Source organism: Phaeoacremonium minimum (genome assembly GCF_000392275.1).
Source record: "Phaeoacremonium minimum UCRPA7 unplaced genomic scaffold PA7_03_scaffold_454, whole genome shotgun sequence".
Classification (NCBI taxonomy): domain Eukaryota; kingdom Fungi; phylum Ascomycota; class Sordariomycetes; order Togniniales; family Togniniaceae; genus Phaeoacremonium; species Phaeoacremonium minimum.
In genome coordinates, this window is record NW_006921356.1 from 77,955 (window position 1) to 96,317 (window position 18,363).

At 53.1% G+C, this 18,363-nt stretch overlaps 7 protein-coding genes across 7 annotated transcripts; 4 read left to right on the forward strand and 3 right to left on the reverse strand.

Moving 5' to 3' along the window:
* Positions 1-1,394: 1,394 nt before the first annotated feature.
* Positions 1,395-3,210, forward strand: UCRPA7_6142 (putative amidase protein; the record flags this gene model as incomplete). Its single annotated transcript, XM_007918682.1, has 3 exons — positions 1,395-1,435; positions 1,512-2,895; positions 2,950-3,210. 3 exons carry the CDS (start codon positions 1,395-1,397, stop codon positions 3,208-3,210), a joined length of 1,686 nt encoding a protein of 561 aa, XP_007916873.1.
* Positions 3,211-3,840: 630 nt separating this feature from the next.
* On the forward strand, positions 3,841-4,727 carry UCRPA7_6143 (putative methyltransferase type 11 protein; the record flags this gene model as incomplete). The annotated part of the gene is made up of 3 exons (XM_007918683.1): positions 3,841-3,867; positions 3,928-4,060; positions 4,171-4,727. The coding sequence occupies 3 exons, from the start codon at positions 3,841-3,843 to the stop codon at positions 4,725-4,727; spliced, it is 717 nt and encodes a 238-aa protein (XP_007916874.1).
* A 599-nt stretch (positions 4,728-5,326) lies between these two features.
* On the reverse strand, positions 5,327-6,156 carry UCRPA7_6144 (putative protein kinase protein; the record flags this gene model as incomplete). Its single annotated transcript, XM_007918684.1, has 2 exons — positions 5,327-5,686; positions 5,743-6,156. 2 exons carry the CDS (start codon positions 6,154-6,156, stop codon positions 5,327-5,329), a joined length of 774 nt encoding a protein of 257 aa, XP_007916875.1.
* A 2,370-nt stretch (positions 6,157-8,526) lies between these two features.
* UCRPA7_6145 (hypothetical protein) lies at positions 8,527-9,567 on the forward strand (the record flags this gene model as incomplete). Its single annotated transcript, XM_007918685.1, has 1 exon — positions 8,527-9,567. One exon carries the CDS (start codon positions 8,527-8,529, stop codon positions 9,565-9,567), a length of 1,041 nt encoding a protein of 346 aa, XP_007916876.1.
* Positions 9,568-9,774: 207 nt separating this feature from the next.
* UCRPA7_6146 (putative endoplasmic oxidoreductin-1 protein) lies at positions 9,775-11,649 on the reverse strand (the record flags this gene model as incomplete). The annotated part of the gene is made up of 2 exons (XM_007918686.1): positions 9,775-9,883; positions 9,941-11,649. 2 exons carry the CDS (start codon positions 11,647-11,649, stop codon positions 9,775-9,777), a joined length of 1,818 nt encoding a protein of 605 aa, XP_007916877.1.
* Positions 11,650-13,563: 1,914 nt separating this feature from the next.
* UCRPA7_6147 (putative cyclin-dependent kinase regulatory subunit protein) lies at positions 13,564-14,043 on the reverse strand (the record flags this gene model as incomplete). The annotated part of the gene is made up of 3 exons (XM_007918687.1): positions 13,564-13,665; positions 13,722-13,866; positions 13,925-14,043. The coding sequence occupies 3 exons, from the start codon at positions 14,041-14,043 to the stop codon at positions 13,564-13,566; spliced, it is 366 nt and encodes a 121-aa protein (XP_007916878.1).
* Positions 14,044-15,147: 1,104 nt separating this feature from the next.
* Positions 15,148-17,834, forward strand: UCRPA7_6148 (putative bromodomain containing protein; the record flags this gene model as incomplete). Its single annotated transcript, XM_007918688.1, has 7 exons — positions 15,148-15,237; positions 15,518-15,609; positions 15,787-16,473; positions 16,523-16,784; positions 16,834-16,907; positions 17,298-17,356; positions 17,410-17,834. 7 exons carry the CDS (start codon positions 15,148-15,150, stop codon positions 17,832-17,834), a joined length of 1,689 nt encoding a protein of 562 aa, XP_007916879.1.
* Between the last annotated feature and the right edge of the window lie 529 nt (positions 17,835-18,363).

Consider the following 18,363-nt stretch of genomic DNA (forward strand, 5'->3'; position numbering starts at 1 on the left):
ATACAACGGCCTGACTACTGCGAGTCCTTCTTTCGATATAGGAATTTTCTTTGCGCCGGTGCTCAGCCTAGGTCTGGTACGGCTGCGACGTGTCTGAGGATCATAGCATTAAAGATAGCGCTCTTTATTTAACGACCCGGCTATCTAGCTCCCCGCTGTTGAATATTTGGCCTCAATTTTAACCTTATAAGGGGAACTCAAGTTCGGGGTGCCCCCCCCCAGGCCCGAGTGCTGCCTGGTACAAAGGCGCCAGGTGGACAGGGTCAGTCCTGCCATCCCAGCTATCAAATTGACCTCAAGCGCAAGCGATTACCTTGCAAGCCAGTATCGCCCGCTCATGCCGCGTTGTGTCTACCGCATGAGGTTTGAACCGACGACACATGCCGATCCCCATTCATTGCATTGAGATCTCGCCACTGAGCGAGGCGATATTCTTGCGACTAGTAGGAGAGTCAATACTCCCACACACATTCCATACATACCCTCCATTCCAACACGAATGAAATAGTGTCCTCCAGCGCCCAGATATCGATCATCCAGAGCGTTCTAATGGTGTATATAGCATATCCAGTAGCTTGGAAAGAGACGCAAGGAAAGACTGAAGATCATTTCTGACAGGTAACTATACCAGTCAGAAGATACAAACGTCCTTGCAAATGAGATCCCATGGACAGACCCCAGCCAGTGACAAGTCAACGGATTCAAGCAATGGAAAACATGGGGATGGCAGTGCACACGAGCAGTACTGTTGCAAAGACTGGTCATAGCCTAACTCAAATCCCCAAAAAAAGAATGAGACGAAATATCGTTGTTGTTTCTGCTCCAGTGAGCGGTGATAGATTGCTCCAACTTTGGAGTCGCAATTGCCTTTTTGTTGAGAGAGCAATTGGAAATCAAGTGATATAAGTCAGGAAATCGGCAGATATAACCAAAATCAAGCTGTACAAGACCGAAGAAGCGGATTATGTACTTCCTCTCCTTCGTGTATGTAATCGAGGGACGGCTTTTTTCGCCGCTGTCGTGGTGTGGAAGAGAAAGGGGGTGACGGCCCCTGAAGCCAAGACATGTCGTTGGAAAATGCGGCTTACGACGGCTTATCTACTAGTGACTGCCCAAACAGGTGCCGTTCATGAGAACACTTCCTAGGTTAGTCTAGCAGACAATCCAGTGGAGGCTGGTAGAGACCCTACCACTGCTCCCCCACTGAAGATAGCGGTGCGGGGAAATCCGAGCTATAAGATAACGATGAGGTAAAGTGAATCAGGGAGGTGCAACCGAGACCAGTATAAGTCCTTTCTGCTTCCGTTGCATACCTTGTCTGATTGTTGATTACCGATGTATACCTATATCTAGATAGCCTCATAAAGCCCATTGTCCAATAAGAAAAGACCACAATGGTGTTCTTTCTAGATTATTTCCAACACCGCCGCGATTGGTAAGTTTCAATCCCCCCACCTCGTCTACCTCCTGAACGAGGGGTGGGAGTACTCTCTAGACTAACATCATCAAAGCCAATTCAAGCAAGCACAACGTGCAGATCGGATTGCTGCACTTACCAGTTACCATGGGCCATTCACGTCGTCCGACCGCGAGACGGTTGACAAGCCTATTGAGGAGCTTGTCCAAGGTGTCCGCAAAGGGGTCATCCAGCCACTAGACATTCTACGGACCTACGGCAAAGTCGCAGTCAAGGCTCACGAGAAGACCAACTGCGTGACGGAAGTCCTGCTCTCCTCCGCAGAGGGCTGGCTGCAAGACGGCTCGATCAACCTGGATGGGCCCCTGGCCGGGATCCCCGTCAGTCTCAAAGACACGATCGTGGTGGGCGGCTACGACACCACCGTCGGGTACAGCAGCTTCGTGGGCAACGCGGTGCCCAAGGACGGCGCCATCGTGCGGCTGCTCAAGGACGCCGGCGCGGTGCCGTACGTCAAGACCAACCTGCCGATCACGCTGCTGAGCTTCGAGTCCACCAACGACGTGTGGGGGCGCACCACCAACCCGCACAACAGTAAGTACTCGCCCGGCGGATCCAGCGGCGGCGAGTCTGCACTGCTGGCCCTGGGCGGCCGGATCGGCATTGGGAGCGATGTTGCGGGCAGCGTGCGTGCCCCTGCCCATTTTGCCGGCTGCTACAGCTTGCGGTGCTCGACGGGCAGGTGGCCGAAGTTCGGCATCTGCACCAGCGTGCCTGGACAGGAGGGTGTGCCGAGCATTTACAGCCCAATGGCGAGGACGCTGAACGACCTTACCTACTTCACTAGTGCGATTGTCGGGATGCAGCCGTGGAAATATGACTATCAGGCCCATCCCATCCCCTGGAGAACGGATGTAGTCGAAGAGTATAGCTCAAAGAAGCAGCTACGAGTTGGTGTGCTACGAACTGACGGGGTTGTTGATCCGAGCCCGGCCTGTCGCCGAGCTTTGGAGATGGCGGAAGCAGCTCTCAAAGAAGACGGTCATGAAATTGTCGAAATTAACCCTCCGAATATGTACTACGGTCTACAACTTGCTTCATATCTCCTCAATGCCGACGGCGCGCAGATGTGGAGGACATTTATGAGAACAGGTGAATGGAACGATGCTGGGGCTGCTCAGCTTGGCTTCATGGCAAATCTCCCAAGTCCGCTCAGATATATCTATTATCTCTGGGTCAAGTATGTGCGAAGAGATGAAATCTGGGCTGGTCTTATTCGCGACTTCCGCGCAAAGACAGCCTTCGAGAACTTCCAGCTGGTTTCCAAGCGAGAGGGCTACAGGGCGGAGTGGTACGAGTGGTGGAACGAGCAGAAACTGGACTTCGTCCTTACACCTCCCAATGCTACACCCGCTGTTCCTCATGATGGCATGAAGGATGCTGTTAGTAGCTGTGGCTACACGTTCTTGTTCAACCTGGTAAGTCTTGATGCCCCTCGCATTTCCAGGTGCAGAAAAGGCTAATTGTAGCAGCTGGATTACACTGCCGGAGTCATGCCTGTGACTCATGTAGACAAGGCTCTGGACCAACTACCTGCCAGTTTCGATATCAAGAAGCTCAATGGCGTAGCTCAGGGAGCGTATAAGCTATATGATGCGGATGCGATGCACGGCCTCCCGGTGGCAGTACAGGTCGTCGGTAGGAGACTTGAAGAGGAGAAGGTGCTGGCCATAATGAAGCGGATAGAAGATGCACTTGGTGAACAGAAATACAAGTTGCTCGAGCTTGACTAAGTTCTAAGGGGCGCCGATATAGTAGGGAGATTTCCCTTGGCAGAGCAGGGTTCTGGTCTACTCCGATCAGGGGAGATATCTGGACAATGGCCACACCCACCTCTAAATGTCAATCCAACCACACAGACATGCGGCCTTCCCATCCGTAAATAGCTTGCATCTCCAGCTTGAATATGACTTTATGAAATGTCAAATCCTGTAATAGCACCTCCGCGAATGGCGTTCAACGAGTTTGCAAATCGCAAACACGGCTCCGAGATCGGCCCATCACTGTGCGGTACCTTGGGCTGCGCAGGATGCACCTGCCAACCAGAGGTACTAAAGGCCCCATGCGGGGATGTTTAGTTGACGACTATAAAAACTCCATGTTCGCTCGATAACCGATGGTGAGACGCTGCAGTGTTGATATTGCTCTGCTTGAATTTAAATAAGAAGGTTGAAACTTGCTCAGACATGGCTGCTAATTCAAAAGATCACTGGTCTTCCGAGGTGGGTGCAACATCCCGGCGTATCGTTTGGTAGCTGGCAGGCAAGACGACTTACACGGAGTTTAGGCCTATCAACACTCGGCATCATTCGTGCCAAAGCTCGCAACCAAAGTTCTGAGCTGGCTAGACCCCCAGAAAGACGATGTCATTCTCGACATTGGCTGCGGTGGTAAGTCGTCAGCTCATCTACTTTTACCACAATCCGCTGACATGTCTGCGAGACTGCAAGCAGGGCCCGGAGATATGCCAGGTGCTGTCACAAGGCAAGGGCAGCCTGCACGGCATCGACAGCTCGCCCGCCATGATCAAAGCGGCGCAGAAGGCTCATGAGGAGGCCGGCATCAAGTGCGCGACCTTTGAGGGTAAGTTCAAGCCAGACCACAAGCCCTGACCACTACAATTCTACACTACCGTCATGCCACAACCGTAATATGTCGCAATGTATACAGCAAGAACTAAACCCTCCCCGCAGTCGTCGACGCCCTCGACCTCCCCAACAAGCCCGAGCTGCAGAAGCAGCAATTCACCAAAGTCTTCTCCAACGCCGCCATGCACTGGATCCTGCGGCCGGCCGGCCGCCGCGCCGACCTCTTCCGCGGCGTGCGCGACGCCCTCGCCCCCGGCGGCGTCTTCGTCTTCGAGATGGGCGGCCTGGGCAACGTGTCCGAGATCCGCGCGGCGCTGCTGTCCGCCGTGGGCCGGCGCCTCGGCGTCCGCAGGACCGAGGACGAGGTCAGCCCGTGGTTCTTCCCGGACGAGGAGTGGGCGCGCGCGACCATGGAGGACGAGGTCGGCGGCCTCAAGGTCGAGCGCATCGAGCGCGAGTGGCGGCCCACGACGGCCGACGCCGGCGGCGTCGAGGGCTGGGTGCGCCTGATGGCCGCGCAGTTCTTCGAGGCGCTGCCCGAGGAGGAGCGCGAGCCGTGCATCAGGGAGGTGCTCGACGTGCTGGAGATTGTCTGCGCCAAGCCCGGCGGTGGCTACATGTTCAGCTATGTACGCCTCAGAGCTATTGTGCGGAAGATCTGAGGCTGAGAGAATACCATGAACTTATCTATTGTCTTCATGTCCTTGGAGAGATCGAAACTCCCATAAGGAATAAATAAACTAAGTCGCTTGTTGAAGATTTGCCAAGCCTGGCATACATGTCACATGAAAGACATATTTGTGAAGTTCCAAAAGCAGCGTAGTCATGTGTGAAGCATTCAGTATGAATTAGTCCATTCTCTTCCGGTGTGGTCTATTTCTCTACCGAATCCGCGTATAACCATGTGGAAGCCTGATTCTACCGTAACCCATATACAAATGTAAGCACCACACACGAGGAGCTCCAAATCCGGTGTCGTTACACCGCCCATACATGAGCATCTTGCTCTTGTTACATGCCCTGCCCCCTCGAGTGGTGTCCCTTATATACTTGGAGGGCTTCTCATCTTGAGGGATGTGTTTCGTCTCCCGACTCCCAGTAAGGAAATATGTCGGCCAAAACACCAAATGTCCTCTGAGAAAATTTTGTTATTCGATACAATGAAAATGTCATGCCATCGTAAGTGAAATCAGGCTGGTCCGTAACATGGACCTAGAGTGCGATGTGCACCGGTTTCGTAGAAATGCAATCAACCGATAATTCAATCCTCGTCTGCGTTCTTCTTACGACGCAAGCTACCGAATCGTCGCTTCAAACCATCGCTGAACTTCTTGCCTGTTGTGTTGCTCCGGCGAATATCATTTGAATTTGACATGCCAGTTGCGGATGTGGGGCTCAGGAGTCCTTGAGATGGCTGGCCACCTCCAGCAGCGCTGACACTCCGCTGGCGTGTTGTCGTGTTGCTAGATCTATTATAGCTGTTGACATTTGGTTGCATCTCGTACTCGCCGACGCTGTTGGAAGCGCCGTGCTTGCGAAGTCTCGCCTTATGCTCCTTGGCATCTCTCTCGATTGTGAAGGACGGCTCACCCTTGCCCTTGAGGTCATCGTCCCGATAAGGCTGGATATTAATTAGTAAATGGTTCCATGTTCCACATTTTCGATGACAAAACTCACAATGAAATCATAGCGCTTATAAGCACCGCCTGGGGCATCTCTCTCGCGCATCAGATCAGCGCCCTCTTCATAGTTCATCTTGTCACCTCTCATATCCGACATGCCTGGCGGAATTGTTGCTGTTCCTTGTAGAGGGACATGCTTCTCTAGAGAATCCTGGATGTACTCTCGTGGGGTGGCTTTCAGGGCCTCAATGTTGGACTCCTTGACGGCCTCCACGGGCGAGTACATCTTATTACCGTTGCGTGACGCCAGAGTCGCATCATAGGGACCCCCATGATGGTAAGCACCACCGAATGAAGTGCTATCCAGCGAATCAATGGTGTCGGTGTTGGGGAACTTGCGTGCGCGGTGGGGGGCGCGGTCCGCTGCACGCTGGTCCCGCTTGAGCATATCTAGGGGTCTATGCGACATGTCGCCGGGGTATCGCCCGCTAAGTGATCCGCTTCGTCGAAGGCCTTTACCCTTGTCAAGACCGCTGCCGGTATTAACGCTGACGCTGCGGGATATTGCAGCACCTGAACCCTGGGTGTGATGCGTCTGCGGGGGGTGACTGGAATGGTGGTGGACAGTCTTGCTGCGTCCAAGATTGGAGCCTTGTGGGTGATAAGTCTCTTGCAGCTGGTAACCCTGTCGACTGATACTGTTGCTTCTGCCCAGCGAGATCCGATCAGCTGGGGGAGATCTGGGCGACAATGGCTGATAGCGATGCGGAGATCCAAACGGATTGGATGAGTGAAAGCTAGATTGAGTGGGACTAGCAGAAGCTGGAGGAGTTGGATAGCTACTCGTGCTATTTGTCTTCCCGTGGTTGGAGACTGGAGACTCTTGAGCCCTGGTCGAAGTAGTGCGCCGGAGAGGGTTAATGAATGAGCTTCCGGGGCCTGTTTCCTGGCTTGGTTCGGGAGCAGTGAGTGGATCGAGGATATATCTCTGCGCCTGGTGAGAAGTTGAAGAGAGTTTGTTAGCAAAATTGCCGTGGTCCTGAGGGAGTAGAAGAGCAATTGATTAAATATCAGGCAGGTTGAAGGAAAAGAAGAGTGATGAGTGAGCCGCCGGTTGATTCTTAGCTTGGAGGATTGCGTAGGGTGTACGGTGGTGTAAGTCCCTGGTGTGCACGACTCGGGGGCAGTGACGCAACAGCTTTCGTCCCTGGCAGTCGCAAGCATCCAAGCCACAGCAGCCGGGATCGCTGGAAGCGGGTGGGTCCACCGCCAGCTGTAATACACTGTACAATACGGGACGGGCAGGACAGCTAAAGGCTTGGCTAATAAGCCGACCGCGAGAACAGCCATTACTAGGCAGTAATCTGAAGAGCCATGCTTGTTCCCGCCATCCGGAAATGATCATCGGGAGCTCTGGCGCTTGCGGTGCAGTAGGAGCTGGGTATGATGAAATTGAAGAGTGGAACAGATGATGGCATCAGGGTACCCAGGCTGCTAGGTCCCTAAGGGACGTGATTCCCACCTGGGATGACAGCAGTCCCGGCGCTGTGTGTGTACGCAGTAGGGTTCTGCCACGCTGCGAGGGCACGCCTAGCAGGGAAGGGGACTGGGACTTACCCACTGTTTGTCCTCGGAGGCGTCCATTTTAGCGGGGCGGCGTTTTGGCGCTGCGCTGGTGGAGAGACAATTGGTGAAGTACCGGTAGGGTATCGTATCTGCTGGAGACGGAAGCGCGATAATCAGGCACAGCGAAGCGATGGAATGAGAGCAAAGAGAAACAATGTTTCGGATGGGTGTTTGTGTTTTGCAGAGAACCAGAGACGATTTCTCTCCTAAGGCAGAGAAAAGTTGTGTGTCCGGATGAAGAGATCGGGCAAACCTTCAGCATTCGAGAGGAGACACGGGAGGGGGGGCATTGGGCGGATAAGAAGGAAAGGAAAGTCCGGGGACGGAGAAGGAGGGGGAAGGGGCCATGCGTCAGGCGGACAAACAGAGACTGCCCTCCAGTCAGTCAGTCAGTCAGTTCTCTTCCATTCTGTCCGATGTGTGCTGTCTGCTGTCAGTCATGTCAGGCACAGGAACCAGTCTAACGGGCTCACATGCCTGGACCAACCAACCAACCAACCATACGTCATCAACCTTCACCATTTAACTTTACCCAATGCGGGGCTGCCCTCCCCCCATCAGTTCACTCATCCATAGGAAGAGAACCTCCGATGACGATATTCAGGTAAGTCGGGAGATTAAAATTAGCTATGGGAAGTTGAGGCAGGTACCCGATTTGCATCAGCCCATCCACACCTACACCTTACCGCTGCATCGTACCTGAAGCTAGATCAAACACCAGCACAACAGTAGTTGCTTTTCTTAGGCAAGTCGGGAGACGGGTAGATAGCGTCAGGTACGCGACAAACATAGAGATAGAGATATACCTTGACACTAGACATTGAACCACCTGGGTACTTGCTCTAAAAACGCTTGCTTAGTCAGAGGCAATATTATACCGGTGCGCTGTCTCCAGGTGAAAAGTAGCAGGGGGTATTGAAGGCCGTCCTGTACTGCTCTCCGATTTTCTCCATTTTGGTATCTTCGTGCTGTGGTGTGTAAACTCCAATGATATCATAGTTATTACACCTTCCAGAAGGCTTACCTACATGTAGGTAGGTTGGGCCAGCTGCCCCACCGAAATGTAACGAGCAAGGGCGATCCATGGCAGCGCCAGCAGCCCCTGCATAGAAATGCCGAACAACAAGACAAACACTACCACCTACTATGTAGGTACTCTCACAAGCCTACTCGTACACGTCCGCGTCGTGTAAGTGAGACAAGCCCTCTCACGATGGGGCTGGTCGACTACTCGTCTTCCGACTCGGAGGCGGAGCCACCCGCAGAAGCACCAGCGGCTGAACCTCCCTCCAGGAAGCGGCGGACAACAGGGAGGACAACCACAGCACCGGACGCCGCCGTCCCGGGCCCGGACACGGCGTCTTCGGCGCTCCCACCGCTCCCCTCCGCCTTCCACGACCTGTACGCCTCCACCGTGCGCCCTTCCCCCGTGGACGACCCCTCCCTGCACCAGGGCCGCCGCCGCCAGATCCCCCACGTCGCCGGCAACTGGCCCTCGCACATCTACGTCGAGTGGCACCCGCCGGCCGGCGCCCACGCCCTGCTGCACGGCCTGCTCTCTGCCCTGGGCGCCGAGCTCAGGTCGCCATCAGCAGAATCATCATCACCCATCGAGCTGAGCACCTTCCTGACCTCAGACCTCGGCGCCCCGCTGCCCCTGCATGTCAGCCTCTCGCGGCCCTTCGTGCTGCGCACCGACGAGAAGGACGCCTTCCTGGAGCAGCTGGGCGAGGCCGTCCGCGGGAGCGGCGTCGCGCCGTTCGAGCTGCGCGCGCCGGCGCTGGCGTGGCATCGCAGCCCGGACTCGAATCGCTCGTTCCTCGTGCTGCGCGTGCGGAGCAGCAGCAGTAGCGGCAACCGCGGCGGGTCGAGGCCAGATGGACAGGCGCCCGGGCCGCACAACAGGGAGCTGGCCACGCTGCTGGAGCGCTGCAACAAGCTGGTCGCCTCCTACGGGCAGCCGACGCTGTATCAGCAGAAGCCGGGGGCGGAGGGTGGTGACGGCAGTGGTTCAGCTACCGATGCGTTCCACATTTCCATCGCATGGTCGTTTGCGGAGCCCACGGCCGAGCTGAGGGACCGAACCGCGGCTGTCTTTGCGAGGGATGAGTTCAGAGACGCCATACCTGAAATCCCCGTCTCGGTGAATGAAATCAAGGTCAAAATTGGTAATGTCGTTACGAATGTCACATTAAAAGGTTACAGTAAAGGAGGCGACAAAAGCGGGCAAAGGAAGAGTTTATTCGGCGTTTAGGCAAGGGGCATTGGTCACTCGATAGACAAAGGATATATGCAAAAGATACCAGGTTATTTTCGTTGCTTACTTTTGAGAACAAGACTCGTGACGTACGAGGGACTATATACAATTCATTCTCAAACCGGCATTGCTCCATTGATACTATGTTCCGATGCTTCATCTCACAATGTATATCGCGCCGTAACTCCAATGATGATAGGGTACTTAGAGTTCATCTAAGCTCGGCCGCTCAAACTTCCACGTGCGTTCGCTGACAGGCAGGCCGATGAAATACTGCCATAGCCTCAATGCTTCTGTTGTTGCTATCTCGTACCTGGGCAAGGTTAGCTCCACGTCCACTGATGAGACAAGTAGAACGTCATAAGCTTACAATGTAAACGGGAAACGAATCCACCCTCTAATCACGATTTTGAAAGCCTTGATGACCCTCGCAATCTCCTCGTCGAACTGTTCCTTGACAGTGGGTCCATGCTCCTCGTCGATTGGATCGTCGTCATACTCATAATCCATGAGCGGCTTCGAAGGTTTATCGCTTTCTTGAGCCGTCCCAACCGCGTGTGGCTTTTTCGCCCGGTCAGGAATGACGTTGGCCTTCTCGGCCCGCTCGAGAGCCTCAGCGGCCTCCTTTTCAGCAGCCATAGCCCGGAAGTTCTGGATAGCGTTCATGGAGCTGCTCAGCCTCGCGTAGGTGTTGAACAAGGCGACGAGTTCGGTCCGCTTCAGAATGGGTATCTCCTGGCTGTCGTTGTCGAACTCGAAGAGGACCTTCAGGGCGGTACCGTACCCGGCTGTCTGCAGCTTTCCCCACAGACGGCACTTGTCACAGCCGACGCAGTCCATGAGCCTGCTCACGTTCCGGAAGCGGTTCTTGAAGTCTTCCTTCAAGCTTGGGCCTTCGCCGTTCTTGAACATGAGGCTCTCGTCGAATATCTGGGGAACGCTTGACGCTGCTTTAGTGACGGCTAGAACCTTGGCTTTTGTTGCTGAGTCCTGGTCCTGATCTCCGGTGCAGAAAGTGTACGATTGAAGATGTGGGCCTAGCTTGGTAATGGCTCGGGTCAACAGAGCATAGTTAAAGTATAGGTTGCTGATCCGGTCAGGGAACGTGTGCAGTCTGCTGACATAGCACTCGAGATTGGGCGTCCATTCTCCAGTGGTCCTGTTCAGGAAGTCCCAGCATAGATGCGTATTGATGCTGGAGTGCATGCCGGACATGACCCTGTAAAATACTCTCTTCTCAATGCACTCATCCTCAACCTCGAGACCAGTCGATGCAACAAAGGGAGTGTTTGGGGTATGCTCACGCTCCTGCTCGAGCACCTGCTGTCGACCAGCCGCCTCAAGAACGCTCTTGAAGTCGAGCGCTGCAGGTCCCTTTGCCGGAGCAGACTGGCCCAAGGCAGCAGTATGTGGAAAGGAGTCCTTCTTGAAGCAGTTCTCTCGGTAGACGGCATTCCACACTTGCGCCGCACCCTGGCCGGCGTAGCCGGTGAAGCGTTCTGGGTTCTTCAATAGAGAGACGTAGTCGCCCTTGAAACTGGCAGACTCGTCCTCGGGTACACAATAGTCCCGTTCGTCGCATTCGTCGTCGTACTCCACCACACAGCTTTCGCCAACGTGTTCACCCAATTTGCCCTGGAGGGGTCTGTTGGGCTCTTCCTTTTGTATGGCTTTCCCGGGATGCTTCGCCAGGGGTCCCTCCAATTTACCGAGCTCGCTGGCTCGCCATACCTCTGGGATGTCCTCCTCGTTGTCCAACGTCTCTACTGCGCAGGCAATGTTGCCGCACATGCCATTTTCGTCGTCCCAGAATGGACATTTCTTGTGGAATAGGTTTAGGCGGTAGTGAGAAAAGAAATCTGTGGTGCGTGTGAGGTCATCAACCACCGGCTTGACTTTCAGGTTGAGCCGTTCAAGTGTCGAGTAGGAGGCGCAGGCATCAGATACAATGGCCTTGGGGGAGATCTGAAAACGAGAGGTGTTAGACAGAGTGTAATTATAATCAGCAGCAGCAGCAGCAGCTGTGACCAGCAAGCATGCTACGGCGAGAAGAGGAGAAGAAGCATACCGCGCAAGCATCTTGGGCGGCGTTTTGACATTGAACTTGGGGCCCCCAGAGACTGAAGACAGACAGGTAGAAGAGCTTCGCAGCGGCCTTCATGGCCGGTCGAGGGCTTTGCCGGGGTTTCTTATGTACAAAATAGATTGGGAGGAGCGGATCGATTGCTGGGCGGCTTTCGAGGCCACTTGGAAGATGTGGCCGGTAGTTACCTTCCTGAAACTGTAACTTCAGTCGATCCGGTGTCAGTGCTTAAAAATCATATGCAGCTTATTCTGCCTGTATGCGGGCGATAAGATAGGTGGCAACTCTATCTGGCGGAGCTCCCGGGTACCTTCAAGTGTCAGCGGTGCAGAGCAACCCTCCACTGTAACAGGTACAAATGCTTGAAAGAAATCAAGACGAGTCGAAGACGTCAAGCACCTAAAATGAGTCAAAAAGAGAACTTTGGAAAAGCTAGAAATGCATGCGAGGTCTCGAAAAGCATGTCGCAAAAGAGAAAGCGGCCGTTTGTCCTGTGTCAAATGTATATGGCGGTCATTGGCGCTGCTAGCATGGAAGTATTATGTGAGCAAGGCGATGCAGTTAATTGACATGTGTCCTGACGGAAAATCAGCAGATGTCGCGCGAGTCAAATTTAGATCGAGCCTTCGGATTCGCCCGCAGCCAGTCGGAGAATGCAAGGTACTACCTTGATGTCACCCGCTCCTCTGCAACCTACCTATTTCATTGGAGACTTACCGTCTACTATACCTAGTTGTTCTCGCAGAAATCTCTTTTGAATCTACTAAACCCAGTGGCAAACATATCTGTTCAGTGACTAGTTAGGGAGCTGTTAACGTCTTCACCACCCTGGCCTATTTGTTCTGTCTCATTGTCACTACCTAGGTATGAGTGAAGGATCGAGACCAATGTTCTAGATGCTCCAAACAGGACCGCAGCACGTTCCCTTTCTGGAGCGATCCCACGGACGTCATTGCCCCGCGTCATCATTAAAGGCATGGCTTGCTGGAGATCATAGAGTCTCTCGCAAGCCAGGGTATGGCCAAAAGTATAACTTGGGTGCAATGGCAGCCCACACTCTCACAGACACGAGTACATTTGGTCATTATACAGGTAAATTTAGAAGACCGCATACTATCTTCAAATATCGATTGCGGTGTGGCTGTGATTTGCAGTGTATGTCAAACGCGTGTCCGGCTACGGCGGAACACAATGCTGTTAACCATTCTTGACGGAGCGAATATTAATCAGGACCGGTTCGAGGATTGTTTTCTCCAAACAAGGCACTTAGGGCGGCTGTTTCTCGTTTGATAGCATCTGTCATGGTCTCCTGTTGATTCCATGAGGTTGAATTCTGTTACTAGCAAAATGGGACGATTTGTTATCGGCACTCCCAAACGCCTATTTACAAGGCCCTGTCGTCTTTCATCTCCTGTTTCAGTTTGCAGAGACCTGATTTATTTCCATTGTGTCTACATTAACCAACGGGTCTTGACAACCGTATCTATGGACGACAAAAGAGCGTCCAACTTGCTCACGTGAACTCCCAGAAGCTCACCGCAATCCGTGTCCCCCCGGTCTCCCGAGACGCCGAAAAAAATCCACAAATGCTGACTTATTCTTCCTACCGACTCCACTAGCAACCCTCGTTACGGTCCGATCTGCTCCTCGCGGAGCCGTAGATCCGCGGTCGGACAGGCCTCTTGACAGTGAGGAGAGCTCAAGCCGGAGGTTGTGAGGCGTAGAGCCGAGTGTCGGAGATATGGCCTTTAAGTCGTCGAAGCATTATACCCTTACAGTGAGAGGCAGATATCGCTATGCAGTCGTATGATATGATAAGATACAGTGGTCCGAACATCCCAGCTCAAAATGCGTCGTCGTCTCATCACTGTGCGGGAGGCTGGTAGTTGAGCGGACGTCTGTGTATGGTGTCAGTACCCAAGTGTAATGAACACGTTGTAGGAGTAAACCCACTTGAAGAGTAGGATATGCGGCTCTGGCTCGTGGACCTCGTAGTGCTCCCATCCGAGACTCTAAAATCTAGTTTAGCGGTCTGTCACCACAATTAGGCGTATTGGTGGTTGCTCACCTGTGTGATGCCCATTGATCGCCACTCGTCCTCCCATAGCAACTTCAGCGTGCCTTTGGAACTGTCATGGTACTCCTTCGGAATGGCCTTGAGCATGGCCTTGGGCAGCTGCACGTGTCGGTACTCATATTCGCTGTCAGAATATCTGAGGCAAACAGTTAGACAGCCGGAACATGAAGGATCGCGAAGCAGACAAAACGCACCTGGCAGAGTAGTGGATTGAGTCGATGTATTCCTCGAGACGAGCGCGCTCGTTGTCGCTCAACAGCCGAGGCTTGATGTTGCGACGCGTCGAGTCGATGCCGTGCTCGCCGTTAGACATCTTAACAGCTGTATTGATTGAATACCTGTGTGTGCTTGACTGCGGAAACGAATATGGCTTGACAATACCGGAATATTTTCTTAGTGTTGGAGGACAGAACTCCAAAATGTCGCGTTGTCTTTGCTGGTGTAAAAAGATCGGAGGAGGGAGCGTGGGGGAAGGGACAGTCGAGCTTTTGATGGAGTTGAGGGGCAGAAATAATTGGTGGGAGGACACTGGTAAACAAATCCAATGTTCTAGTGCGGGCCAGAATGGTCACGTTCCCGAGCCGTAGCGAGCTTGGACCTTTGCCAGGGGCTCTGTACAGCACGCTAACGCTGCCGATGCCTTGATTGCTCCCGCAGGCCCCATTCACAACAAGAGAATACCGCCAGTGGCATACAATATGACACAGCATACATCTGGTATATAACAGACACGATCGTTCAGGAATCAAGCATAACATCATACATGACTGAGCGTCACTATCAAAGAATGACTCCGAACCCTGTGTTTGGGTTGTCAAAGGTTGTTTCTACCCAATTCTCGGCGGCTTATAAGTCGTCGGTCGTGTGGGACTGCACTCTGTAGCATCCACCTACATACAGTAGGTACGGTAGCGAATGTGCTGGGCACAGGTGGTCCAAGCTTCACCTTCACCTCTAGGGGGTTATCTAATCACCGTTTTCGGCCTGAGATTCGAGGCTTGATGTTTTCGACCAGAACCGTCACGCCTCTGGAGAGTACCTCTTGTGCAAACTTAGATTGGTGTCCCAAACCTGCTTGAGAGGCTCTTCCTGTGCTCTTTCCCCTCATTCTCGGTCGTTTCGTCCTCAAAAACTCGCTCTCGGCTTTCTCCAGTGTTTCACAGCCGAGTTCCCATCTGAAGTGCGGGCTGTAACTCTCTAGCCGCTGTATTGTTGAGGACTAGCCCAGCGCGATTCCACTAAAAATCTGTCTTTCTGCGGGCACTTGCGAAAGACCACAACGCGACCACGCGAATCCATCCTGCACCCAGCGCAAACCGTTCTATCACCCATTGTACGGGCTGCAACAGGCAGAGGCCATTTTTTGCCGGATCAGTGCATTGCGCTGCACATTGCGACTCGATTGCATCCCTGCACGATGGACCACAAGCGCAAGGCCAACGGCTCGAACGGAACTGGTGTCGGTAACGGCGATGACAGAGCGGCAAAGCGACAGAAGGGCGCGAGTGTAAGTTTCTTCCCTGCGTGCTGGATGTGGTATTCGAAGCTTCGAGCCTGCACTGCGATTGTTGAAGGTCGAGGAAATGGGTGTGGTTGCTCTGGCTTTGGCTCGCCCGTGGCGGGAATCAAATGCAGGGTTGATGCCGAGCGGGCAAGGCGGCCATCTTGCACCTCGACTATGCCCAGTCATCCTCGTTTGCGCCGTCTCCCCGTCAAGACTCTTCACAAACGCCTGCTCATTCTATCCTCAAGAACCCACAAAGCTAACCAGCCGCTACGCATCACAGGACGGCGACCTCAGCAAAGGCGAAACCCCTGAGTCCACCTCCGTAAAAGGTCTTGCCTTTCTCGAGCAAATCAGGAAGACCGCAGACAAGCAGTAAGTCCCCATCAATGCCTCCACTCCGCCTCTTACTTCTTCAACGATCAGCATAACAGCACTGTCAACGGTGTACTCTTTTGAAAATGCCCCTTCATTATCCCCGCGTGCATCTACAACGCGCATCTTCTCCTCGACACTTGAGTGGCAGCATGCTAATTATCATCGCTATAACAGTGGCCGACCCGTCGCGGGCTATTTTGAGAAGCTTCTTCCCAGGGATGGGAACGAAGACTACTACCAAAAGATCCGCTTGCCAATCTCGTTGGAGACAATTGAGCGCAAGCTGAACAATCATGAATTTGCTACAATGTCAGAGTTGGAGAGCTACATGAAGCGAATGGTCACCAATGCCAAAGAGTACTATACAAGAAATTCCGATATCTACGACGATGCCGAGCGTGTGCGGAAAGCTACTAGCAATTACATGACTAAGAACAATCCTGCCTACAAGCTAATTCCCAACTACTCGGCTATCGCGACCCCTATACCTGCAGATGGCGATCAGGAAGAACAAAATGACGTTCGGCCAGCGCGATCATCAGCCAGGGCCAAAAAGGAAGTAGAAGAGGTAGAAGAGGATGCCGAGGGTGAAGACGAAGACGAGGATGCTGATGGTGAGGAGGATGAAGATGCCGATGGCGAGGCCGATGATGACGCAGATGAGCCAGTTGCGCCAAGGCGCAGAGGCCCCGGACGGCCACCCAGGGGCGATATTACCAGCACACCAAAAGTAGCTGACAGATCATCAATTGGTGGAGGGAAGGCGGACACTCAATACGAGAATGTGGCCTATAACGGCCTCACATTCCAACAAGCCCAGGAAAAGATTGTCGAGGAGCTTATTCGCCGGAAGGAGGAAGAGTATGGACTCCCTGAACTCCGTTCTGTGCTTGACTAACCATTGTCCCAGGGACGAGTGGGCATATTTCGAGCCCTTTATGAATCTTCCTCCCCGCGCTTTGAAAGACTACTACCAGCTCATTGAAGAGCCTATCTCCTTAAAGAAGCTGCAGAAGCTCGTCAAAGGAGTTCATGGCAGAGGGGATGCGACTGGTGTGAGTGACTTCAAAAGCTGGGCTGCCTTTGAAGAGAAAGCTAGTTTGCTCTGGGAAAATGCCTTCTACTACAATGAGGAAGGCAGCGAGATTTCAGAAATGGCCAAAGAGCTGAAGGTCAGTTCACTCCTTTGTCGTTGCGTGGCCAGCTCACTCACTCATATAGGATGCTTTCTATGAGGAACTTCAAGATGCCAAGGAAGCTGTTGATGAACCCCCTCAACCCAAGATCAAACTCAAGTCAGTTTCAGCTTCAGCTTCAACATCAGAACCACCCAAGCCGAAAAAGATCACCATTCACGTTGGCGGGCGGGATAGCTCTGTAGGATCTCCTGCACCTGCTACAGGACGAAGCGGCTCGGCGCACTCTGATGCCATTCCGAACGGCGCTGCAGTACGAGCTCCGTTCACACAAGCAACCATGAGCCTCGGACCACTTGACCAGGCACGAAGCTTGTCCATTTCAGGCGCTTCTCCAAGTCCTTCCGCAGGCGTTAAGCGCGAAGATGCGAATCGCCAATCGCCAGCTGTTGGAATGCGTCCTGTTAACGGCGTACCTCTCCCACCTGGTGTAGCCCCAGCTGGTTACAATGGTCAGCCGCAACATCCGGGTTTGCCTAATGGACACAGTCAAGCAGCACCGAGCCCCGGCTTGCCGTACGACATCAAGTACCGATTGCCCGGTAGAAGTATGATTTCCCTCTGCTTCATTTAACACTTCTACATGCTAACCATCTCTCAGCTGCTGCAGATGCTCTGATTACCAATCTATGCATTCGAACTCAGATGAGCCTGAACCAGGACCGGCGGTTTGTTTTCAACCTGCCTGCGCATCCAAAAGAGGCCCAGCAATCAGTCACTATCAACCTGCCCATCACTCAGTGGAAGATCCAGGTCATCCCTCGCATCAATCAGTCCCTGGAGGCTCAAGGGCGGCCATACAAGCTGTTTGTGATTGTCAACGGACAAACTATGGGTCGGCAGATACCGTCGCCTCAAGACCCAGTTGATCCTGGTTGTCAGCTATTTGATGTGCAGCTCCATGCCGGTGTGAACACCATCATGGTCCAAATGATTGCAGCTGTGCCGAAGGGCCAGAAGCTACCCAATGGAGCAGACGCAGAGCTGGAGAAGATTACGGTCTTGGCCAATCTGATTAAGTACTAGTGGTAATAGCAGATCAGGCTATCTCTGTGTGTATAGCTTTTCTCCTGCATTTGATGGCGGTTCGGTAGGTGGCGTTTCTGGAATAAAGGTCGAGTCTTGACGATCATGGCAAAAGCTCCTTGTTTAGGTCTCATGTACCAGCTCCGCTTTGCTTATAATAAATCTGTGGGTGTAAGGAGTCTTTCGAAAGGAATTTGAAGGTCAGGATGAGGGCAGTCTGGCCCGCTGGCTTGCACAACGCAGCGTCCTCGAATGTGGAAAGGAAAGGCTTCGATGTAATTAAGATCTTGACATGTCGGAGTACAAAGGATGTATCAATAAACATCGATGATTTTGTTAGAGGCTCCTGATCCATCTATTTGCATTTCAGCCTAACCTAAGTAATACAAGAAGCATGCAAGAAGTCAACTTATCTCATAAACAAGTCGAGATTGGCTGTACAATCAGGTTGCCCCATAAGGTAAAGAGCATCCCCAACCTGGAGCTGGAGAGGTCAGTCTGGTCACGATAAGATAACGTTAAGCTTGTG